This window comes from Entelurus aequoreus, linkage group LG07, assembly GCF_033978785.1.
Source record: "Entelurus aequoreus isolate RoL-2023_Sb linkage group LG07, RoL_Eaeq_v1.1, whole genome shotgun sequence".
NCBI classification, from domain to species: Eukaryota; Metazoa; Chordata; class Actinopteri; order Syngnathiformes; family Syngnathidae; genus Entelurus; species Entelurus aequoreus.
In genome coordinates, this window is record NC_084737.1 from 79,960,898 (window position 1) to 79,986,701 (window position 25,804).

General features: G+C 39.2%; 2 protein-coding genes and 1 non-coding gene across 7 annotated transcripts in view; 1 reads left to right on the forward strand and 2 right to left on the reverse strand.

Annotated features, from left to right (window-relative positions):
* LOC133654307 (uncharacterized) overlaps window positions 1–1,668 on the reverse strand; it is a 14,841-nt gene extending 13,173 nt beyond the window's left edge. The window contains exon 1 of the mRNA XM_062054601.1: window positions 1,316–1,668. Within this exon, the coding sequence (XP_061910585.1) occupies window positions 1,316–1,562 (247 nt within the window). The 5' untranslated portion in view covers window positions 1,563–1,668. The remainder of the gene's footprint in view (window positions 1–1,315) is intronic.
* A 2,887-nt stretch (window positions 1,669–4,555) lies between these two features.
* Window positions 4,556–25,804, reverse strand: part of LOC133654306 (ubiquitin carboxyl-terminal hydrolase 19-like) — a 54,785-nt gene continuing 33,536 nt past the window's right edge. For 2 of the 5 annotated variants that reach the window (XM_062054599.1, XM_062054598.1), the window contains exons 17-26: window positions 23,097–23,237; window positions 22,897–23,015; window positions 22,661–22,804; window positions 20,180–20,550; window positions 19,991–20,101; window positions 18,909–19,125; window positions 17,505–17,657; window positions 15,523–15,689; window positions 15,276–15,451; window positions 4,556–5,444 (exon numbers count right to left, since the gene is read on the reverse strand). In XM_062054599.1, coding sequence (XP_061910583.1) covers window positions 5,304–5,444; window positions 15,276–15,451; window positions 15,523–15,689; window positions 17,505–17,657; window positions 18,909–19,125; window positions 19,991–20,101; window positions 20,180–20,550; window positions 22,661–22,804; window positions 22,897–23,015; window positions 23,097–23,237 — 1,740 coding nt within the window. In that variant the 3' untranslated portion in view covers window positions 4,556–5,303. Of the gene's footprint in view, window positions 5,445–6,238; window positions 8,641–15,275; window positions 15,452–15,522; window positions 15,690–17,504; window positions 17,658–18,908; window positions 19,126–19,990; window positions 20,102–20,179; window positions 20,551–22,660; window positions 22,805–22,896; window positions 23,016–23,096; window positions 23,238–25,804 lie in introns of those variants that run through there. The other 3 variants (XM_062054597.1, XM_062054600.1, XM_062054596.1) reach the window with 2 other exon arrangements.
* LOC133654434 (U1 spliceosomal RNA) lies at window positions 21,882–22,045 on the forward strand. Its single transcript, XR_009826889.1, has one exon. It is a non-coding gene; the product is annotated as a U1 spliceosomal RNA (small nuclear RNA).

The following is a 25,804-nucleotide window of genomic DNA, read 5'->3' on the forward strand; positions in this document are numbered from 1 at the left end:
GATTGTCGATACCAGACTGATACTTACTACTGGCAACGTTGTGATCATTGCATCATTGTGTCACAAGTGCAAGATAACAACAAAAAACAGTATTGTGACAAGAATATAAATATAAGTGTTTATTTATTGGAGATTCATTATAAAATAGTTTATTGTGCAACATTCTATTATTTGCGACCATTTTAGAGCAGGTCCAGAACAAAAATCCCATTACCTGGACTTCCTAAATCTGGACTAGATTATCCCACAGACCCTGAAGATTCATAAAAACACAGTTTAACATTTGTGAAACATTTAGTCTATTTGTGAAAATGTGATAATGGCAACTTTTCCACGGCAGATGGGCTTTTTTTTTTTTTTTTTTTTTGATTGAGACTTTTATTAGTAGGTTGCACAGTGAAGTACATATTCCGTACAATTGACCACTAAATGGTAACATCCGAATAAGTTTTTCAACTTGTTTAAGTCGGGGTCCACTTAAATTGATTCATGATACAGATATATACTATCAGATATATACTATCATCATAATACAGTCATCACACAAGATAATCACATTGAATTATTTACATTATTTACAATCAGGGGTGTGGAGGGGGATGGGGGGGGTATGGACATCAAGTAGTGGACATAGAGAGAGAGAGAGAGAGAGAGAGAGAGAGAGAGAGAGAGAGAGAGAGAGAGAGAGAGAGAGAGATCAGAAGGCATAAGAAAAAGAAAAAGTATCTGTGTGTGACAACTTGGAACTTTAACTTAACTTTAACTTTAACTTAACTTTAACTAAATTGTCCTGAACTGTCGAGTAAAAATGATGTTGCCATAAATGGGAATTGAAACTTGACAAAGAAGAATAAAGCTTTCGGCAAATGAAAAAGAAATGGCATAAAATTGTCAAAATCTGTAGAAGGAATTGTAAAGTATATTGTCAAATACGCAAATGAATGACATTTTTGGAGTTTTAACACAACATCCGGGGATTTCAATGAAGCGCTGCTATTCAAGAGTCCGAGTTAAATATGTGCTTTATTACCAACTTACGCATTTGGTCAAGTTGGCGCACAAGAGACAATGACGTTATTGTTTTAACGTGACGTCCTCTTCCAGACCTGCCATTCGGCACATTCCACACTAACGTATTTAGTGTCGATCATTGTCAAATCTGAATAGCTACACTGATGAGATATATATATATGGTCTTTCCAATGTCATGTTTTTTAAACGGAATTCGGTGTACGGACTATTGCGCACCGGCTGACTCAGCGCCAACAAAAATCTCGATTTATTTTTTATTTATTTAAAAAAAAAATGTTTTTACCTTTGTTCATTTTGCCCCACGTCACAGTCGTCATGAAATATTCCAGAGCAGCAACAGTTCCTTGGCTCGTCGCGGCGTCTGACACCAGAATGGTGTTGTTCAGATCCACATGTAGAATTAGTCTTTTACTGCGTCCAGGACTGGCAAGACACGCCGGTGGACCCTCGTCTATCGCGGGGACACTCCGGCCATTTGTTTCGTCGTCGTCTTCACCATTGCGGTTGACATTTCCACTGGTGTCGGCCATGAGTAAAGCCACTAGTGTCCGACTGCTATAAAACACACTTAATAACTTATGTTAGTTATCCGAAGCTTCCTGATTCACTTCCTTGTTTTGAGCCGGCTGTATGGTCTTCTTCTATTGGTTACTGCTACAGTACACAGTGGGTCTTGAGCGCCACCCAGAGGCGAAGTAAAGCAATGCATCTGGCTCCACTTAACGTAGTCTGTGCATTAAAATATATATTTTATTAATACATAAGATTTGAATAAATATTGAAATTATCAATTTAAATACGTTTTTAATAACTGTTTGTTTTTTTTAAAGTAATTGAATTCGATTGCAAAACTAATTTATGCGTGACTACTGCAATATCATAAAGATTCACCACTGCAAAAAAGTTTGACAAGATATAAAATAAAAAGACTAGAATTTAGGGAAAACAGTAAAAGTATCTGTCCGTGCTGCTAGCTAATTCCAATCCAATCCAATCCACTTGATTTATATAGCACATTTAAACAACAAAAATGTTTCCAAAGTGCTGCACAATATTAAAAACAATATTCAAATATTATCCTTAGCTCCACCAATGACTGAATAAAAACAAAAAATAAATAAATATAAAACCAATATAAAAATAAATATGCTTAAAAACGATTTTAAAGGGTAAAACCAATTAAAACAGTAAATAGAAATCAACATTTATAAAAAAAAAAAACACAGACAGAGGACCACACAACTCACATAGTGTTAAAAGCCAAAGAATAAAAGTGGGTCTTAAGACAAGACTTAAAACACTCCACTGTGGGAGCAGTTTGAACATGGAGGGGCAGAGTGTTCCAGAGAAGGCCCTGTCTCCCCTGGATTTAAGTCTGGTCTTGGGCACATACGAGCTGGAGCTGGCTCTCGGACCTCAGAGCGCGCGCAGGAGTGTAAATTTGGATGAGGTCCGAGATATACTGAGGTGCCAGTCCATGTAAAGCTTTCAAAACAAACAACAAGGTTTTCTTCCACTTGATAAGACAAATTAAAATGTGTGTATCTAGAAATTAGCAGCACTTTGCAATTTATGCTGAAAAGCAGCATTATTCAACTTGCAATTCTTAAATCAGGCATCCTCGGGATCCATCCATCCATCCATCTTCTTCCGCTTATCCCCGGTTGGGTCGCGGGGGCAGCAGCCTAAGCAGGGAAGCCCAGACTTCCCTCTCCCCAGCCACTTGGTCCAGCTCATCTCGGGGGATCCCGAGGCGTTCCCAGGCCAGCCGGGAGAGATTGATTGATTGAAACTTTTATTAGTAGATTGCACAGTTCAGTACATATTCCGTACAATTGACCACTAAATGGCAACACCCGGATACGTTTTTCAACTTGTTTAAGTCGGGGTCCACGTAATCAATTCATGGTACAAATATATACTATCATCATAATACAGTCATCGCACAAGATCATCAAGAGTATATACATTGAATTATTTACAATCCGGGGGGAGGGATGAGGAGGGTTTGGTTGATATCAGCACTTCAGTCATCAACAATTGCATCATCAGAGAAATGGGCATTGAAACAGTGTAGGTCTGACTTGGTAGGATATGTACAGCGAGCAGAGAACATAGTGAGTTCAGATAGCATAAGAACAAGTATATACATTAGAAAATACATTTGATTATTTACATTTGGTTATTTACAATCCGGGGAGGTGGGATGTGGGAGGGAGGGTGTTAGTCAAGGGTTGAAGTTGCCTGGAGGTGTTTTAGTTCGGTTTTGAAGGAGGATAGAGATGCACTTTCTTATACACCTGTTGGGAGTGCATTCCATAGTGATGTGGCATAGAAGGAGAATGAGTTAAGACCTTTGTTAGATCTGAATCTGGGTTTTAACGTGGTTTGTGGAACTCCCCCTGGTGTTGTGGTTATGGCGGTCATTTACGTTAAGGAAGTAGTTTGACATGTGCTTCGGTATAAGGGAAGTGTAGCGGATTTTATAGACTAGGCTCAGTGCAAGTTGTTTTACTCTGTCCTCTACCCTGAGCCAGCCCACTTTGGAGAAGTGGGTAGGAGTGAGGTGTGATCTGGGGTGGAGGTCTAGAAGTAACCTGACTAGCTTGTTCTGGGATGTTTGGAGTTTAGATTTGAGGGTTTTGGAGGTGCTAGGGTACCAGGAGGTGCATGTGTAATCGAAAAAGGGTTGAATGAGAGTTCCCGCTAGAATCTTCAAGGTGCTTTTGTTGACCAGAGAGGAGATTCTTCCCAGCGTGTCCTGGGTCTTCCCCGTGGCCTCCTACCGGTCGGACGTGCCCGAAACACCTCCCTAGGGAGGCGTTCGGGTGGCATCCTGACCAGATGCCCGAACCACCTCATCTGGCTCCTCTCGATCAACAAGATTTTCCATGTGGGGAAAACCAAAACCAAAGTTATTTTCTAAATGTTAACATTCTTAAACTAGAATAGACAAAATATCATCTTTCATGCTAGAATTAATATTGTGATGTAAAGTCCAATGAGTAAGTCACTAGCTCTTAAAACTAGGGACATTTCTATGGTAATACAATTTTAAATATTTACAATTTGCAGTGCCCATGTGGTACATTTATAATAAATGGGTTATATATGGCTTTTCAACCTTCAAGGTACTCAAAGCGCTTTGACAGTATTTCCACATTCACACACACATTCACACACCGATGGCGGGAGCTGCCATGCAAGGCGCTAACCAGCAGCCATCAGGAGCAAGGGTGAAGTGTCTTGCCCAAGGACACAACGGACGTGACTAGGATGGTAGAAGGTGGGGATTGAACCCCAGTAACCAGCAACCCTCCGATTTCTGGCACGGCCACTCTACCAACTTTGCCACGCCGTCCGAATTTACAAACTAATCAAATCTATTTTCCTATATTTTTAAAAGCAAGCAAAATCTAAATGTATGCACAACCCTCGAAACTTCTCGTATACAAATATGCGGAGTGAACATGCTCAAAGAAAACTAGACCATCACTATTTTGTCACAACACCACACATGCAGTAAATCCTCCAAATTATGTTTTATTTATATTAATAATTTACATGTATCCACAGCAGCATTCATGAAGACCCCTTTAATATGCAGTCCGGGAGAAAAAAAACAGAAAGAATGAGACCTAGCAAATATGTCAGCAGATTGTGTTTTGTTTTACGAGGACTGGTTATACGACATGTAGGAACATGCAAACATGCACATTTCAGTTTACACTGAAGCTTTTGACAATTGCATCCACAGGATTTGAGTATCTAAAGTTAACCGAAAATAAGGTAAAGGAACAAAATACCAAAAGAAAATAACGCACCCTCTGTTACAAAAAGTAGCTCTGCACCAGTTTGACGGTTTTCAATGCTACAATTCCCACACGCAATCTAATCAGGGAATTCAAAAAGAAAAAGTTACCAACAGTATAAATTTAAACACATTACAACAAATTTCAATTCACCCTCAAAGATCAAAGGGGCTGGTCAGCAGTGACTTTGACAACAGAGAACAAGGTGCGATCGCTTTCTTGTTTCCAACCGTTTAAATAACTTCTGTGGAATTTATGAACACCCTTTGGTATTCAAGTGAGCCAATTATGGAGAAAATGTCTTGGTGCGGAAGACCATTGACAAGTCCCAAAGGCCGGGTGTCCCAACACTAGAGCATGAAAGCAGGTGGCACTCAAAAAATGGAATCCCGAGGCCCAAACTGAGGCGTTGACATAATGATGAGCACCAAGGTGTTGTGTTGTTGGGGGGGTGGCAGATCAGTCCACATCCTCCATGTTGCTGTAGGACGGCGCTGCACAGTCTCCAGAGTGCGCAAAGAGACCAGAGGACACCTCCGCGGTCAGGTTGGACTGTCCTTCAGAGTCCAGGTCAGCCCCGAACAACGACTGGCTCGAAGCCTGTAAAATAAACCAGCAGCGATGATAAATCACGTTGGTTTTAAAATCATCTTGAGGATGTAAAATGACTGATTAATAATACAAATCCATTCAAATGAGAAATGGGGACATTTTATTGTCAGAAAAGTAGAAAATTGTACATATATTAGAAAGCAATATTTGAACGTAGGTATGTAAGATACATTATTGCAGAGCGTCTTCCTATTACATAATGCACATGCATGCATTCATCCTCCATATTGCATATGTTGACGAAACAATTCCATGTGTGTACGTTTAAAGGCAAGGCAGGTTAGGTTGCAGTCAGAAGTCCCTGAGATCAGCATTATCCATAATCACAACTATACCACAGCAGTGCATTTTTACATGTACAGTACGGGCCAAAAGTTTGGACACACCTTCTCCTCATTCAATGTTTTCTTCATTTTCATGACTATTTACAATGTAGATTGTCACTGAAGGCATCAAAACTATGAATGAACACATGTGGAATTATGTACTTAACAAAAAAAGGTGAAATAACAGAAAACATGTTTTATATTCTAGTTTATTCAAAATAGCCGCCCTTTGCACACTCTTGGCATTCTCTCGATGAGCTTCAAGCACGCCTGTGAAGTAAAAACCATTTCAGGTGACTACCTCTTGAAGCCCATCGAGAGAATGCCAAGAGTGCGCAAAAAAGTCATCAGAGCAAAGGGTGGCTATTTTGAGGAAAGTAGAATATAAAACATGTTTTCAGTTATTTCACCTTTTTTTGTTAAGTACATAACTCCACGTGTTCATTCATAGTTTTGATGCCTTCAGTGACAATCTACAAGGTATATAGTCATGAAAATAAAGAAAACACATTGAATGATAAGGTGTGTCCAAACTTTTGGTCTGTGCCGAATATTTCTCCACTGTCAAATATATTATTGTATACTACGAGGACAATTAAGAGCTCTAGATTGCTTTACATGTTCTACTCAAGGCAAAATAACATTGCGAGAATTGTATTTAAATATCTTCCTAAAAACACATCATACAATGATTTAAATCATCAAAATACATTTGAAAAAATAAAATAAAATACATTGATTGAAAACAGAAAAGAACACAGGCAAAAAACAGTTTCTTACAGTGAGAATACAGCAAAATATGCTGTAGAAAGTGTGTTTCGTGGACAAAGGGGAGCTACCAACCAAATGATATTCTCTGAGGGGACGCCAACAGTGCAACACATTAAACATCTCTGCCATTAAGTATTCCCAATAAGTCCCTAGTGAACATTTTACACATATAAACCTTTTAATGTGACTTTTTAGCCTGAGACCCAAATTTAAAATAGATCACTCTGATTTAATAGATCATTTTATGTCATTATAATATATACAAGCATATATAAGGATATAGACGTATATACAAAACTACCAATTTAAAAACCGGCCGTGCATTTATGACATCCACATTTGATAGAAAATTTGCCCTTTCATAATTTAAAAACAATTTAAAAAAAAAACATATTTGTGACCCTTTTAGGTTCCTCAATCATGGTTTGGGGTAACCCCGCAGTAAAGCAATATTTTATTTTTCATTAGAGTCCTCAATTTCTTAAGTTTCCGCTGGACTCCATTTAACTTGCTTACATCACTAACACTTTTAGTAGCTCCAATGTCTAGACCAGGGCTATTCAAATGGCGGCTTGGGGGGCCAAATCCGGCCCGGGAATGGCACCATACCGGCCCCCAAGTTCAGTTCAAAAATTGGGAGACAAACATTTTTGCAGCAAACTGCTAAAAACACTAGAGTGCTGCTGTTGTATAGAGGGGCTTGGACCACTGTGAACACATTGGCAGATCCTTGCATTGACATTTGAACCCTGCTAGCAAACATAGAACACTGGGGTCCGAACTTGTGATTTACATAACTGAGGTGTTCCTCAAGGCCCTCTTTTGAGTCCTCTCCTTTTTGGCAGTTATAGGTTTTTTTTCAATGTGATTTATGTAACTAAGGTGTTGCTGTAGCTTGTTTACTTCAGATGCAGTCGGTTATTCATTGGTTCAACGTCTTTAGTTATAAGGTCATAGTTCTATTTTAGGTCTTCTCTTTTTTATAATTTGGGCTATTCAACTGGTAGCCCGACAGTTCAGTTAAAAAATGTGTTAGACGGCTCACATTTTGGAAGCAGACTCCAAAAAAAAACACTAATCAATGTTTAATGTTGAAGACGTTGGTTCTCCATAATATACAAATAAAACTAAAAAAGAAGGGAAAAGCCTGGCCTCCCCCAGTTCTTAGCTTTCTGAAAATGTGGCCTCGAAATCAATTTAGTTGAACATCCCTGGTCTAGAGCTAAGCGTGAAGCATTCATGATCCTGATAAAGTCTGACACAGCCTGCAAACAAAGTACTTAAAAAGACAAATGCGTCCAGGACATGTCGCTAACATCTCAGAAAAACGCAGCTATTAAGACCTAATAATCATGCGCTGGGCTTTTATCAACAATCATAACTTTGATCAGATATTCTCCCTGAGTGGTTGACCTGAGTACTGCAGACCGTCGTAGCTCAAACATTGATTCAAGACGCGATTTGTTGGAATTTTGTGTCGATGATTCAATGGAAATGTCTCCACTGCCGACCATTTAGTGCCAGCTTTCCCAAGCGACAAAAGCAAACCCACGAACAAAACTAAACCAAACTGCATCAAGTGGTGAAAAGAAGAATTTTGACTTGACAGAGACAAAAGCTTAAGAAATGCAGAAAAAAAACAAAAACAAGAGCTGATGTCCAGTTCAGGTTGTGATTCCTTGTGCAAATGTAGGATCATATCTTCTAGAAATGAGCTGAGGGTCCACAGCACTGTCAGAACATCAGCAGCTTCCTTTATTTCCTCCTTTGATCTAGCTTGCATGCCAAGCGTTGAGCCCTTGAAAGATTAGTGCAGCTCAGGCCCACTTGGCTTTGTGAAGGAGAGGATAAAGTAAATTGATCAAAAGGGCAAACACGGCGGCCATGGTGCCCAGGACAAAATATCGTACACGGTCGTCGTCAGGACTGCGATGACTCCTGTGCCGTTCCCTGTCTTCATCTTCTTCATCCCTCGCCCTGTGCATTTGCTGTGGCCGCCGCCGCAGACCAGAGCGGAATGCTCCACGCGGGCCTTCATCAAGGCCCTCTTCCTCTTCTTCCTCCAGTTCCCGCCATATTAGAGAGGCCTGCGATTGGCGGAAACTGGTGTCAGCTTCTGGGAAAAAGGCTCGGTCTAACAAACACTGTCATGATGTGACACACTGACTTGGGTGTTTAAAAAAATCCCTTGGGGAATGTACGCTCAATGTAAGCAATTCATTTCTCTTTTGAGAACCGGAGGAAATACTGCATACTAAACAATCATCAACGTGTTTAAACAAAGAGTGAAAACAGAACAGTGAAAAAGAGACATTGAAACCTGTGGCTCTGAGGTATACACAAGTCAACTTGAACACTAAAGAACTCTAGTTGGCTGATCCTTTTCTACTGGTCAGTTTAGCTGGAGCCTATCCCAGGAAGTCATGAACAGGGCACATTCAACAACCATTCACACATATGCACAATTAGGGATAGGCCTATTAGTCAATTAATCCCACAATAAATGAAAATGAATTCGATACATTTGCCGGCATCAATAAATTGCCGTGTTTGTGTGCGTTTGCTTTCAAACAGCGTGCAAGAGGGCTAACTCGCTCTCGTCCCCTGAGCACTTTCGCTCTTGAGTAGAATTAAAATGAACAGGGTGAATCCTCTTGTCAGTCAGTCATCCACAATCTCTGTCTCTTAGTGTAGGTGGGATTGCTAGCTTCCGACAGTCACAGAGCCTCGCTAGTGAGAAGCGTGACAAAAATTAGGAGGAAACAAAGCAGATTGCAAATCAAATGTCCCCGTATGGGAATATTTCATCTTCAAACCCAATGAGCAAGATTGGCTGATCAACACGGATTAACAAGCCAGTATGCCGAATTTGTTGGAAAATGAAGTGGAAATTTTTCCAATTTGGGAAAAAATTGCTCTTCAAGATATTATACATTTATTTAGGTGCAATTCTTGCCAACAAAGATCAAGAGTCCATTTTATTTTTATCGTTCGTTTACTTACTTAGGAAAATGTTACTTGTCTTATTATCTTTTTATATTATGATATCATTAGATTAAATGATGCTTTTATTGTCACTGTGCTTTAATCGATCTCAAAATGAATACTAACAGTACAATTGTTTACCGTAAATAATTTTTGGGACAATATATCATGCAGGAAAACATTTTATCGGCCCAGGATTATGCACCGTTGAGAGTCACTGATTAACACAACAAGCATGTTTTTGGGAGAACACCTACAAAAGCACAGAGAGAAAATGAGTCCTATTTATGAAAGCACTCAGCAAAAGCGTTACTCAAATGCTAACTTCAATAGCAAAGACAACCTAATAAATCCATCCATCCATCCATTTTCTACCGCAAATCCATCAATCTTTAAAATGGGCATTTGGCTAGAATATCCACCTGCTGGTCACAACCAAGTACTAAAAACGACTATGCTATTATTTGGCACTCATTACAGCATTACATCCATTTCAATCCATTAATGATACACATCCACTTCTTTTTCATTTCTTATTAAGAGGTAGCCCCTTAACAGGAACCAAGTGACCTATAGGCAGACCACACAACTAACAATGGTAGCAACACATTACAGAAAATGTGTTTCATCTTGAGCATAGTGCGCATGGTTCGAGTGCAATTATAACTTAACAAATAGCAGCCTAACTTGTTATTAATTGTGAAAATAGAAAATTACAAATACATGCATGCGTTCTAGGGATGTAATGATAAACGGTATTAATGATAAACGCAGTAAAACAATCGACGGTAAGTATTACCGGTTTTAAATGAAAATGATCGAAAAACCTTGATAACTGCAGTTTGTTAAACTTACGGACTGACTGGCGCCAGCTCGGTAGCTTAAATGCTAACATGAAAACAAGAGGTATTAACGTATTTTCCCATTAAGAAACGACATACCATACTTTTCGGAGTATAAGTCGCACCGGCCGAAAATGCACAATAAAGAAGGAAAAAACATATATAAGTCGCACTGGAGTATAAGTCGCATTTTTTGGGGAAATTTATTTGATAAAAGCCAACACCAAGAATAGACATTTGAAAGGCAATTTAAAATAAATAAAGAATAGTGAACAACAGGCTGAATAAGTGTACGTTATATGAGGCATAAATAACCAACTGAGAACGTGCCTGGTATGTTAACGTAACATATTATGGTAAGAGTCATTCAAATAACTATAACATATAGATTACCAAACATTACCAAACAATCTGTCACTCCTAATCGCTAAATCCCATGAAATCTTATATGTCTAGTCTCTTACGTGAATGAGCTAAATAATATTATTTGATATTTTACTGTAATGTGTTAATAATTTCACACATAAGACGCTCCTGAGTATAAGTCGCACCCCCGGCCAAACTAAAAACTGCGACTTATAGTCCAAAAAATACGGTACCCCAGTCCAAGCTCATATAAACACATTGCTGTCCGAGCAACAAAGTAATCGTTCAATACTCAGAGGAATGCTAGACGATAGGACTGGGCGGTATACCGGTAATACTGTTAATACCGGTATATTTTACAAAGAGATATATATTTGAGACAATAATCGCCACACCGGCGATTAAGCTTTGGCGATATATCGAGTTTGTAAGATATATAAATATATTTTTCAACAAGACATGAATTAAGAAAATATCGAAATATCGACATAATTTATTTCACGTTGAAATGACCAAATACCGCTTATTTGTTGTGTTCCTCAACACTCCATGGCCTACTAAAACCCTCCCCATCCTCCTTCCAAGACTTGCTTGCACGTATAAGAACATCCATGAATGGTTGGTTGTTTACTATGATGAATCAAGATTGGTTGAGATTAGAGCAAAACATTAGGGACAGGCCAATCAGAGGCAGGATAGGGCGGGTCATGGAACCACGAAGGGAAATCACAACAGACATCCCAAATGACGACGAGAGAGTCATAGAAGAGAAGAGGGAATAATCAAGCGGGCGATTTATATATTTTAAAAAAATAGTGGAAGATGGCAGAGAGATTCTCTTGTTTAGATTTTTCGTTTAGCGATGTAGATGACGTCCAAGAAACCAACAATGCGTCTAGTTGGCCACATTTAGACAAATGTATGCGTCTGGATAAAACATTCATTTGACCATGTAAGCCCAAATCAAAACCGTTCTCGAGTTGCCAAGCCGGGCATATTTCGCACGAGAAATGCTGCCAAAAATGTCCGCCGAAGTGAGGAAGATCATAGCCGCACAATTAAGTCAAGTCACTTACTTGTGTGACAGTCCATTACATCGTCGACTGGGAATTAAAAAGTGCCTGCTTGAAGATACATTTTTTTATCTCAGTTTGATACAATTTGCACAGCTATTTATTTTACGTAGAAATAATATTTTTCTATTTTATTAATGTTATGTAATCCTGTGCTACTTAAACAGTTTATTTTCTCTGCTGTAAATACCCATCTTGACTAACTGGGTTAATAAAAGTGTTTTGTTTACAGTACAGTTGTCATTCACTTCAATTTCAGTGAATATACCTAATAAAATAATATCTTTATATGTATACTTTCACCGGAAAATATATCGAGATATACATCGAATATTGAGTTTAAGTAAAAATATATCGAGATATACTTTTTTGTCCATATCGCCCAGCCCTACCGGCGACATTGATGTGCATTTTTATGGCTGTTTGCTACGGGCCGCCGCCGGAGGGCACTGTAGCTGAGGAAGGGTCCGGCGCACGGGAAGGGTGTTGCGCACATCCGGAGTGTCATTGCCCAAACTGACCCCCCCGCCACATTCGCCTTTGCGCACAGCCAATGTGACCACATTGTAGCTTCGGCCGATGGCGGGGGCGGGCGGCAGCTCCTCTTTATTAACCAGAGGTAACACAAGCCGATAAAAACATTCAACAGAACAGCCGTCGAAGACGACAAACTGTCGCTGCGAACTGCTAAAGCTAACAAATACAGTTCAGTTGAAACCCTTGCAGACGTCATACATCGTTTAACACCATCTTTTAAAAGGCATACGCACACGATGCTCTCATAAACTTCTTTCAAACTGCATATGACATATCTGAAGTTTTTATTTTAAGTAACGCATTAAAACCTAGTACTTAATTACATTTATTAAAAAGTAATTCCATTAGTCATTAAAATACTTTTTTGGGTTAGTAACGAGTAACTATAATTACTTTTTAAAAGTAATTTTCAGAACACTATTAGTAACAGTCAATCGCAACTGGACTGTTTGGTTTGGTTTCAAACCAAACAGTCCAGTTGCGATCGATTGAATGCCCTGAGATTACAATGACCTGGATGAATGAGAACATCCATAGACACTAGCAGTAACAGTAATGTGGTGTTGAGTTTAAACTAAACACTTTGCACGTTTTGTTTAAAATACCGATTGTTATCGTAATATCAACATTAGGCCTAAAAATACTGGGATATCAGTTTAGGTTTACATCGCCCAGCCCAACTACACAGAGGGGTTTTTACATTGCGTTCAAGGAACATTAAACAGAGTAGGACGCCACAATGCCCGCCGGGAATAATAAGTAATAATAGTAAAAAATGTACTTTATTACGCAGTTTTCATTTAAATAAATCAAAGTGCTACCGTACAAACCTATATTTAAAACAATAGAAGCTTAGCCATTTAAACAGATACAATCTGACAAATAAAATGTTCTCAGTGAAGCATAAACACAAAACATGCTACCAGTGAGTCTATTTTACCAAACCCTGTTTCCATATGAGTTAGGAAATTGTGTTAGATGTAAATATAAACGGAATACAATGATTTGCAAATCCTTTTCAACCCATATTCAATTGAATGCACTACAAAGACAACATATTTGATGTTCAAACTCATAGACTTTTTTGTTTTTTTGCAAATAATAATGAACTTAGAATTTCATGGCTGCAACATGTGCCAAAGTAGTTGGGAAAGGGCATGTTCACCACTGTGATACATGGCCTTTCCTTTTAACAACACTCAGTAAACGTTTGGGAACTGAGGAGACACATTTTTTAAGCTTCTCAGGTGGAATTCTTTCCCATTTTTGCTTGATGTACAGCTTAAGTTGTTCAACAGTCCGGGGGTCTCCCTTGTGCTATTTTAGGCTTCATAATGCGCCACACATTTTCAATGGGAGACAGGTCTGGACTACACGCAGGCCAGTCTAGTACCCGCACTCTTTTACTATGAAGCCACGTTGATGTAACACGTGGCTTGACATTGTCTTGCTGAAATAAGCATATGTTGCTCCAAAACCTGTATGTACCTTTCAGCATTAATGGTGCCTTCACAGATGTGTAAGTTACCCATGTCTTGGGCACTAATACACCCCCATACCATCACAGATGCTGGCTTTTCAACTTTGCGCCTATAACAATCCGGATGGTTCTTTTCCTCTTTGGTCCGGACGTCCACAGTTTCCAAAAACAATTTGAAATGTGGACTCGTCAGACCACAGAACACTTTTCCACTTTGCATCAGTCCATCTTAGATGAGCTCAGGCCCAGCGAAGCCAATGGCGTTTCTGGGTGTTAATGATAAACGGTTTTCGCCTTGCATAGGAGAGTTTTAACTTGCACTTACAGATGTAGCGACCAACTGTAGTTACCGACAGTGGGTTTCTGAAGTGTTCCTGAGCCCATGTGGTGATATCCTTTACACACTGATGTCGCTTGTTGACGCAGTACAGCCTGAGGGATGGAAGGTCACGGGCTTAGCTGCTTACATGCAGTGATTTCTCCAGATTCTCTGAACCATTTGATGATATTACGGACCGTAGATGGTGAAATCCCTAAATTCCCTGCAATAGCTGGTTGAGAAAGGTTTTTCTTAAACTGTTCAAAAATTTGCTCACGCATTTGTTGACAAAGTGGTGACCCTCGCCCCATCCTTGTTTGTGAATGACTGAGCATTTCATGGAATCTACTTTAATACCCAATCATGGCACCCACCTGTTCCCAATTTGCCTGTTCACCTGTGGGATGTTCCAAATAAGTGTTTGATGAGCATTCCTCAACTTTATCAGTATTTATTGCCACCTTTCCCAACTTCTTTGTCACGTGTTGCTGGCATAAAAAAAATATATGTTTATCAGTTTGAACATCAAATATGTTGTCTTTATAACATATTCAACTGAATATGGGTTGAAAATGATTTTCAAATCATTGCATTCCGTTTATATTTACCATACATCTAACACAATTTCCCAACTCATATGGAAACGGGGTTTGTAGTTATTTTAAGTACTTTTTGAGCACATTCAATAATCCCGTGATAATGTGACATATGACATTGTTGTTTCGTTACATCCCTGATCAGTGGTTAAAGCTGTCTGACTAATTGTCAACCCACAAAATTACATGATACAGCAACTAATGAGTTGAATTTCACCTGGGGACCGACCTTGCTCAGATAAAGTTGCAGTAGGGATCTAGCCATACTACACCCCACACAGCAGACACTCCGAAATATAACCTTCGCTCACAGCACCAGCCAACATGTGTTCATGAAACAGCACCCTCATCTGTTCGTATGGTATCACTGTGGAACACGTTTATGTCGCAGACATAAGTGGTTGAGTTGGTCAGCATAAACAAGTTGTCGACATAAGCGGGACCCACTTAAGCGAATTCCAGAACAAGCCTACATTTTTGATGATCAAGCAGAGGCTCTGGGTAGCTCAATCCAGCGCCCTCACCTGACTGGCAGTAGCTCCCATGGAAGGGGGGGAATCTGCGCCGACGGGCCTGAGAAAGCGCGGGGGCCTCTCCACGGGCGAATTCCGTCGCCGGTAGAAAAGTACGTAGGCATAGCGCGTCACCACCTGGCTCTCCTCCACCATTGTGACAGTGCTGTCATCAAAGAGACGCCAGCCTGTTTGAGGACAATTTTTAGGATGGAAACAAACCGAAGAGAAGATGAAGCTTTTGGTGGGATGAACTCACCAACATCACTGCGCTGGCTGTTTTTGTCACTTGGCAGCCGTGCGTACGCAGTGTAGTGGCCACCAATCATCCCCCCGTAGTGGTTGATGACTGCATATAAGTCGTAGATAGGCGGCTGCTGCATTTCATCCTTCTGGCCGATGCAGAACTTACTCAGATCCAGGTTTCTACAAGACAAAGTGAGGGCATGAATAAACACAGCTCCAAGTAGGGCTGGGCGATATATCGAATATACTCGATATATCGCGGGTTTGTCTCTGTGCAATATAGAAAATGACTATCGTTATATTCGAGTATACGTTCTCACGCAGTTGCTTTTAGCTGCGGGCATTACACTACAGGCGTTTCTCACTCTTTCTTGTATCTCCTCACAGAGAGATAAAACAAGTGCACCTTGTTACATTCGTCACATACTGTCGCGCGTGCAACGTCACACGCCCTCGCCGAGCAGACAGGTAGCAGCATGGCTAACGTTAGCTGTGGTGCTAGCGGAGCGGTGCGAGTGGTAAGGTAATACGAGAGAGAGAGAAGGTGCGAATCTGGTAACAAATGAAGGAAGAATAATTAATTCCCAAGAAAAACAGCAGGGGGTCCATCGTCTGGCGGTGGTTTGGCTTCCAGCGGGAAGATGTTGAACAGACAACCGTAATATGTCAAGTATGCGGAAAAAGCGTTGCTACAAAAAGTAGCGGCACTGTTAATTTGTAGCATCATTTGAAAAGTCCCCCGCTAGAGAATGAAGAGTGCTTGAAACTCCGCATGTCAACATCTCCGTTCGGTGCCACACACACAAAATGCCCAAGCAACCATTTCCAGATCAACCCCTTATGAAAAAAATTGTCAACAACAGAAGGAGATAACCTACCACATAACCAAGGACATACACTATTTTATTTCCTATTATGCAGCTCATTTTTATTTGACAGTTATTGAAATATCTTGTGTGACATCATGCACTTTGTTTGTTTTGAAACATTGTAGTGGCGTTCTGTACAAAAAGTGCACTTTAATTTAGTGTTGTTTTGATATGTCATCTTAGTGACGTCACGCACAAAAGTGCACTCATAGCTTGTTTTAAAATGTCTCTGACAATCTTGCACTTTCTGTTTTGAAATGACATGAATGTTTGTGCCACTGCTTAATAACTGTGTAATAAATACACTTTTGCTAAATTGACTCAGTTGTGATTTCCCTCTCTGCATGAAAGTTTAAAATGAGCATATATTAATGCAGTATGAACAAGAATATTTTAATGTAGACACATAAATGTACACTACCGTTCAAAAGTTTGGGGTCACCCAAACAATTTTGTGGAATAGCCTTCATTTCTAAGAACAAGAATAGTCTGTCGAGTTTCAGATGAAAGTTGTCTTTTTCTGGCCATTTTGAGAGTTTAATTGACCCCACAAATGTGATGCTCCAGAAACTCAATCTGCTCAAAGGAAGGTCAGTTTTGTAGCTTCTGTAACGAGCTAAACTGTTTTCAGATGTGTGAACATGATTACACAAGGGTTTTCTAATCATCAATTAGCCTTCTGAGCCAATGAGCAAACACATTGTACCATTAGAACACTGGAGTGATAGTTGCTGGAAATGGGCCTCTATACACCTATGTAGATATTGCACCAAAAACCAGACATTTGCAGCTAGAATAGTCATTTACCACATTAGCAATGTATAGAGTGTATTTCTTTAAAGTTAAGACTAGTTTAAAGTTATCTTCATTGAAAAGTACAGTGCTTTTCCTTCAAAAATAAGGACATTTCAATGTGACCCCAAACTTTTGAACGGTAGTGTATATATGTAATATGCTGTGATTATATGCATCAAGTGTTCATTCAAGGCTAAGGCAAAATATCGAGATATTTATCGTGTATCGTGACATGGCCTAAACATATCGAGATATTAATAAAAGGCCATATCGCCCCGCCCTAGCTCCAAGTATTGCATGCAACATTTCAAGTGTCAATTCAATCGTTCACCTGACAGGAAAGTCCACCATGTCGTTGATCTTGTCCCTCCAGATGAAGTTCCTGAAGCTGAAGCGTTTGAGCTGGATGATCAAGATGTTGGGAAGACGCCACAGCAGCAGCTGCTTGGAGGCCTCGCGGTGCTGCTGGCACTTTGGACAGTACCTTTGGGTGGGGGGAAAAAGAGCATCATGCAGATTACATATGAAGCCAAAAAGCTCTAGAAGAAGAAAAATAGAAAACAAATCAACAAAATGTCCATGCCTCTGTCACATAAGTGCTTGCACATGAAGGATACAGTTGTTTTTTAGCCTATAAAAAGCATGACTCAAGACTTGCGTCGGGTGTAAAATGTCTTGTGAATTGACACAATATAAATAATGTTGATATGTCCACAAAACAAGTGGTGTTTTCTTTATAATTTACAGTGGTACCTCAACTCAAGTGCCCCAAAATTAAAGTGTTTTGCGATAAGAGCGGTCTATCTGCTAATTGTTATGCTTTTAGTTGCAAGCAACATTTGAGTTGCAAGCATCCCCACCGTTAGTTGGCCTAGCAAATGCCACAGTAAACCCTGTAAGATCCTCTCAAAACATCTCATCTTACTTGCTAGCATTAGCTTATCACTACTGGTTGACATACCGTAACTTCAATTTTTCCAACCATTGGACGAAAGCAAGAGAGTGTAAAGGACAGTGCTGCAAAGATGAAGTGGATTATAGTCATTAAATTGTGTGTGTGTGTGTTGTCAACTTGAACAGAAAAGCTGCTAATGGTGTTTGACGAAGAAGCGGCTGGAAGGACATACCGTGGAAATTTACTCTCCAAGGTAAATTATTACTGCATTACTTCATAAAATAACAGTAGCTCTTAGAAGCACATTCTATTAAAATGTTTTTATACAATATATTTCTTATCAGAAATGTTTTTTTCTTTTTAAAAGGCATGTCATATATTAAAATAGTGCTGTTTTGGGGGGACGTGGGAGATGTTTATTTGAGATACAAGTATTTTGAGTTAAGAGAGTTGTCACAGAACCAATTAAGCTTGTAAATTGATGTACTACTGTATATGGGATAAATGGATTATACTTGTCTAGTGCTTTTCTACCTTGAAGGTACTCAAAGCGCTTTGACATGATATCCATGTAATGTCTTTATAAGCCCTCCACACAGCTTTCGCACAAACTTATCAACACTTCTTATGTTCTTCAAACATTTCATAGACTCTAAAATCCTACAGAAATATAACATACAACTTCAAAAGGTACTAATATCTCATAACAGTAAACGATACTTTAAAATCTGTGATGCAGTGAGGCCGCAATAAGTGAACAGTAAACAGTGTTGATTGATACCTTTAGAAGACATGATGTGACACACCTCATTGAGGTCATGACAATATGAAGAGCCCTACCATGCCTCTTCTGGAGCCAGCACTTCTGGCCTGGTGAAGAGGTTGAGGCACTGCTCCAGTGTGAAATGTCCCGCTCGGGCCGTCTCACTCAAAGATCCTGGATCCTCCTCGTACTCCATCTCCTTGGAACTCACCAGCACGTACTCCTTCAGACGCTCGTTGTTCTTCCACACTAGCTCCAGAGTTGCGTCTTCCGGCAGGTCGAGCACCATGTCTTCTGCAGAGGGGATTGTGTTAGCAAAGGAAATAAACTACGGAAAGGTGCAGACAGATTCTAGACCAAGGGTGCCCACACTTTTTCTGCAGGCGAGCTACTTTTCAATTGATCAAGTCGAGGGAATGTACCTCATTCATATATATCATTTATATTTATTTATGAAAGAGACGTTTTTGTTAACAAGTTAAAGGTGTTTAAAGATAATACAAGCATGTTTAACAAATATTAATCCCTTTCTTTTATGAAGACAAGAATATAAGTTGGTGTATTACCTGATTGTGATGACTTGCATTAATTGGAATCCGACAGTAGTGCTGATAACGTCCACATTTTCAAATGGAGGAGAAAAAAAAGTCCTCCTTTCTGTCCAATACCACATGAAAGTGGTTGGCATCTTATTTGTCGAGCTTCCATACTCCTTTTTATTCACTTTACAAGAAATACATTGGCGGCAAACTCCGTAGCTTGCTAGCTTGTGTGCGCCAGCTTTCTGAGACTCTTATTTTGTTAGCGCATGCAGGATGAAGCAGCACTTTTATTGTGAAGATAGGAACTGGGCAGTCGGTCTTTAGAGTTATGACGGCGCGAGAGTCTGTTAAAATAAAAAGTGTTTCTCGCCTTCCTGTCGGTCATTTTTTCTTAGTAATGAGCTCCCCGCAGCCAGCGTCATCTCAGAAGAGTGCCGTGAATGTCAATCAAGTGGCGAAAGTGACGTCTTGGGTGAAAATTGATGATCGCTAATTTTTAGGTCTATTTTTTTAATGCCTGGCTGGAGATCGACCGACACACTCTCCGCTATCGACCAGTAGCTCACGATCGACGTAATGGGCACCCCTGTTCTAGACCGTTGAAGCTAGGTTTCTACCTTTTTCATCCAGCCTTTGCTCCTTGTTGTTTGAATCCAGCACAGCTATGTGGAACTGACCCGTGTGCCCTGGGGAGGTACCATTAGGTTGTTGATACCCTGTTACTGCAGCTGAAAAAGGAAAAAAAGACGATGAGACAACAAAGTCAATGCAGATCTATTGAACAAAAACATTCAGAAATCCATTACCTTCTGGCCGTACTGCTTTCTCACAAGAGGTTTCTTTTTCAACATGGGTGTCCAGAGAGCAGCAGGAAGTAGAGGAGATGGACTCACAGAATCCGGAGTCTGACGTCTGTGTGGTTGAGAGAGATGTTTTGGAGGGAGTGAGGGTAGCAGAGTCCCCAGAGGCTGGGGTCTGGATGTGCTCCGTCAGGGAGTCCTGCATTGGAGTGACACACTCTGGGCCACAGTCACTTGCTTCAACAGTACTACAACTACCACCTGTGGCCTCATCGCCTGAGCACAGAGAGCCTGCCGGCGGCATGGAGAGAATGGGAGATGGTTCAGGGGATGTCCTGCCTGACTGGAAAGGAGGCTGAAATACGTTGACAGAAAACCTGCACAGAGAAGATGGCATGTTAGTAGAATCTGGTGAAGGGTCAAATGATACTGAAGCATTGATGCTTGATGTATCACTTCAAGAAAAAAATTGTGACCAATAAAACTGGTGTGGAAGATGACTTCTATCGGTTCACAAGTAACAACTCGTACTAAGCGAAGTCGGAAGAGTGGAGTGTCACATTTGACATTAATGTCTTTATCATTAATCTAAATAGAATTTTAAAAAGGGAGACCTCCTGAAGTGTCATTTCGATTGGACAGTGCCAATATTTCCTTTCTATTTATTTGCTTTATTTTGCAACATTTTAGAATTTGGGGAATTAACTCAGTATTTTTTTTGTAAAAGATTATGCATTTGTATATTTACATAAGAATAACCATATCATTTTCTTCTCGGTTTCCAACTTGACTGCATGCATATAATCTCTACCTTTGTGTTAGGGTTTAGGCTTTTCTCACAATTGAATGGCTATTAGGTAATCCTATTATAAGTAGTTAATTTTGAAGATGGTTGTATTGTCATATGTGTGTGTGTATTCCCCTTTGTCTTAATGTTGTACATGTATCAAAGCTTTTTTTTCATTTTACACCCCAGGAAGAACAGCTATTACCGTATTTTCCGGACTATAAATCACAGGTTTTTTACATAGTTTGGCCGGGGGTGCGACTTATACTCAGGAGCGACTTATGTTTGAAATTATTAGCACATTACCGTAATATATCAAATAATATTATTTAGCTCATTCACGTAAGAGACTAAACCATTGTTTTTCAACCTTTTCTGAGCCAAGGCACATTTTTTTCATTTAAAAAATTTCGAGGCACACCACGAGCAGAAAACATAAACATTTTTAACTCAGCAGCCAATATTGACAATAAAAAGTTATTCTCGCAATTGTTGGATATTCAAACTATAACCAACCATGCTTCACTATAGCTCTTGTCTCAAAGTAGGTGTACTGTCATGACCTGTCACATCACGCCGTGACTTATTTGGAGTTTTTTGGTGTTTTTGTTCTTGTCTTGCGCTCCTATTTTGATGTTCATTGTCATGTCATGTACGGATGTACTTTGTGGACGCCGTCTGCGGCTCCACACGCTGTAAGTCTTTGCTGTCGTCCAGCAATCTGTCAACAACAACACATCATTTGCAGACTATAATTACTGGTTTGCAAAAAAATATTTTTTTAACACAATTAGGTGAAATTACATAATCTCCCACGGCACAGCAGACAATATCTCACTGTACACTAGTGTGCCGCGGCACAGTGGTTGAAAAACACTGGACTAGTATAAGATTTCATCGGATTTAGCGATTAGGAGTGACAGATTTACCTGGCAGGGGAGATACCATAATCAAGAAGGTGGTTCACCTAGTGTGAGGCTCAGCCATTGCACTCCGGCTGTGCTGACCCTTACGAATTCCCCAAAAGTGGGAATCTCGACTGCATAATTTGTGGTATAGCATGTTCTATATGTTATAGTTATTTGAATGACTCTTACCATAATATGTTACGTTAACATACCAGGCACGTTCTCAGTTGGTTATTTATGCCTCATATAACGTACACTTATTCAGCCTGTTGTTCACTATTCTTTATTTATTTTAAATTGCCTTTCAAATGTCTATTCTTGGTGTTGGGCTTTATCAAATAAATTTCCCCCAAAAATGCGACTTATACTCCAGTGCGACTTATATGTTTTATTTCCTTCTTTATTATGCATTTTCGGCCGGTGCGACTTATACACCGAAGCGACTTATAGTCCGAAAAATACGGTACTATTGCAGCAGCAAATAGGGATCTTAATAAACAATTAATATTATTTGCAGGTCAGTAGTGACAACTGAAAAACACTATCAGTGTCAGTGCAGTGTCGATTTAGGGAGTGAGAGTGCCATACACTCACTGAGGCGTCATTTACCCATCACTTGTAGATTCGATCAAATTATTATACAGCCTTTATAAATTTGCTAAATAATGAAGCAAATAAAAATGCATGGATGTGTATGATGCATCCCAACAGACATCTACATTTTGTGTTGCAAATTACAAGTGAACGAAAGCACTTTTGAGAGTAACTTGGTAAACAGCATTTTGTATGTACCTGGAGTAACCATGCAGGAGTTGAGTGAGGCGGCTGTATGACAGTCGGGACTCTGGTACGCTAACCAGGAAAGGTAGACCCACATATTCAGTGTTGGGTCGACACACACCTTTGTGATTGGGCCAGTGTGTCCTCTGACACTGTCTGGGATGATAAAGAATGAGCAAGTCAACAACAGGATCAGGAAAAAGTCAATGTTAAGGGACATTTATGGCGTGATGTGCCACAAAACTCACTGATTGCAGTAGCCCACACAATAGCAGCGAGTGCATCGCTTCAGCTTGTCTTCCTCAGACACTGGAGGCTTAAGGCAGGAGGCACACTTTGAGATGGGGATATTGGGGACTTGAAGTCTCTGTGGGGCGACAAACAAAGATCAGCTTAATGATCGTTTGACGCAGAAGATCATCTTTTAATCAAAGTTTGCTTGTGTTACCTGCTGCACTCGGAGTAAAAACACTTTCTCCTTCGCCAGATCTTTGGAGAGCACCTCGAAGCAGAACAACATGTCCGATGGCGACACAGTGTCCAGTGAATGGGAGGGCAGAAACATGCGATGGAAGCTGTTTTTGGCCACCTGAGTCAAAAGACAACTAGCTTTGTACCAGCATAAAAGACAGCCATCACACAGACTCAACATTGAATAAAGCAAGACAAGGGTGTCCAAACATTCATATTGTTTCGATGATCAAGTAATTGTATTGCTGAGCTGCAACTGTAATTTGAGATGCAGTGCAGATTTTGGCATACTTTGAAATGTTACAAACATACAAGCCAGACATCATGAAAAAAATGGGAATGTGATGGAGTGTGTCCATGGTATCATACACTCTTAAAAGGAAATACTTTTCTCAAGATTTTCAAAGATTTATCATCACCAAAGGGGAATGTTATCTGGTCGACCACACTTTCTATTACACTCACAAGGAGTAAAGGTATAAAAGTATGGCGGCACATCATTTCTTTACGTCTGGATCAATCCACAAATTAAGCATTAAGCCATGAAAGATAACATTGGCCTCACTTGTGCATCTGTGAGTAACGTATTTGACTGATGTTAAGGAGTGTACTGCTGTGATCAGGACCTATTGGGGATAAGCGGTATAGAAAATGGATGGATAGAAGTTTAGTTTTTGCTACTATTCTCTCGATGCAAGCTAAATATTCAACAGTCATATATAATTCTTTTTTTTTAGTTGTTTTAATGGTGTGAAGTTAATATTTGGTCCCCCTGTTTAGTTATATTTAACTGCTTTCCTGTTGCAATGTTTAGTTTTCAAACATTTTTGGCAGTATCCAGATACAATGTGTTACAGTATGTTGTTGCTACGCTCTTACAACACACGCATCAATTCAATGTGAAAGTTTCCAAAAGAAAACTGCTCATACGTCGGTATTTGGAGAATTTAAAAAAAGTAAGTAAATTATAAACATGCTTTTACAGTTTATTTTAAGTACATTGACAAAGTGGTCGCTCTAAACTCGAAGACAGTGAGTTTTAACACAGTAACAACCTTTGTTGGCATTTGTTGTTGCGTTTTAACAACTTTTTTCCTATTATAATGGAAAAATAGCAACTCTAAAAGTACCTTAAAGCCAAAATATCTATTGGAGCAATTTTCTAAGGCGTGAACAGCGCATGTGCGAAAGGCTGGAACAATTCCTCGATTAATTCAACATTTTGTTTAGATGATTTGTTTAATGTGTAAAATACACCGACATTGTTTCCACAAGACTGCTCCAGCTCCATAGGAGCTGTGTGCCTTTTGGTGATGCAGCTCGCACTGCTGGTGATGTGGCCTCTAATGTTTGCATTGTCACACGGAGCTGGCATTTCACAATAGCACTACATCAATAATGCAACAATACCATAAATCATTCAGCATATGTAAGAGCATCAAACAAGCATGAACAACATGGTAAAAGTCTATTTTGGTAGCTAACACCATCTTATATGATTGACTAGCATAAACGTTTTATTCAAACTCATGGGGGGCATGTGAGGACTGTCCAAAAATCAAACACCACTCCTCCAATTAATACCTTATGTATGTTAAATTAATGTATCACCTTTTATCAGTCTTTTTATTTAGTTTGGTTCTTTTTATTTATTACCTTGTTTTAGGCTATACAGGTTTGTTTACTTTTCAACCCATTCATTTTTAAATATAATACATAGTGATGCTCCCATGGTAAAAGTACAATTTCTATGCTATGTGCATTTGTAAGAAAAAAGTTAATTAGGGAAAGAAAAAAATGTATACTGACTGTTTTTCTTATAAATGCTCGTACCATTGAAATTGATCTTACATTGCAGAAGAAAAAAAAACATTATATATATATATATATATATATATATATATATATATATATATATATATATATATATATATATATATATATATATATATACATTACCGTTCAAAAGTTTGGGGTCACCCAAACAATTTTGTGGAATAGCCTTCATTTCTAAGAACAAGAATAGACTGTCGAGTTTCAGATGAAAGTTCTCTTTTTCTGGCCATTTTGAGCGTTTAATTGACCCCACAAATGTGATGCTCCAGAAACTCAATCTGCTCAAAGGAAGGTCAGTTTTGTAGCTTCTGTAACGAGCTAAACTGTTTTCAGATGTGTGAACATGATTGCACAAGGGTTTTCTAATCATCAATTAGCATTCTGAGCCAATGAGCAAACACATTGTGCCATTAGAACACTGGAGTGATAGTTGCTGGAAATGGGCCTCTATACACCTATGTAGATATTGCACCAACAACCAGACATTTGCAGCTAGAATAGTCATTTACCACATTAGCAATGTATAGAGTGTATTTCTTTAAAGTTAAGGCTAGTTTAAAGTTATCTTCATTGAAAAGTACAGTGCTTTTCCTTCAAAAATAAGGACATTTCAATGTGACCCCAAACTTTTGAACGGTAGTATATATATATATATATATATATATATATATATATATATATATATATATATATATATATATATATATATATATATATATATATATATATATATATATATATATATATATACATACACTATATATACTATAAACGAGTATATATAAAAGACGCAATGAGGCTAGAAAGTGTGTTTTGTTCGATTAATCGAACAAAATAATCAATAGATTA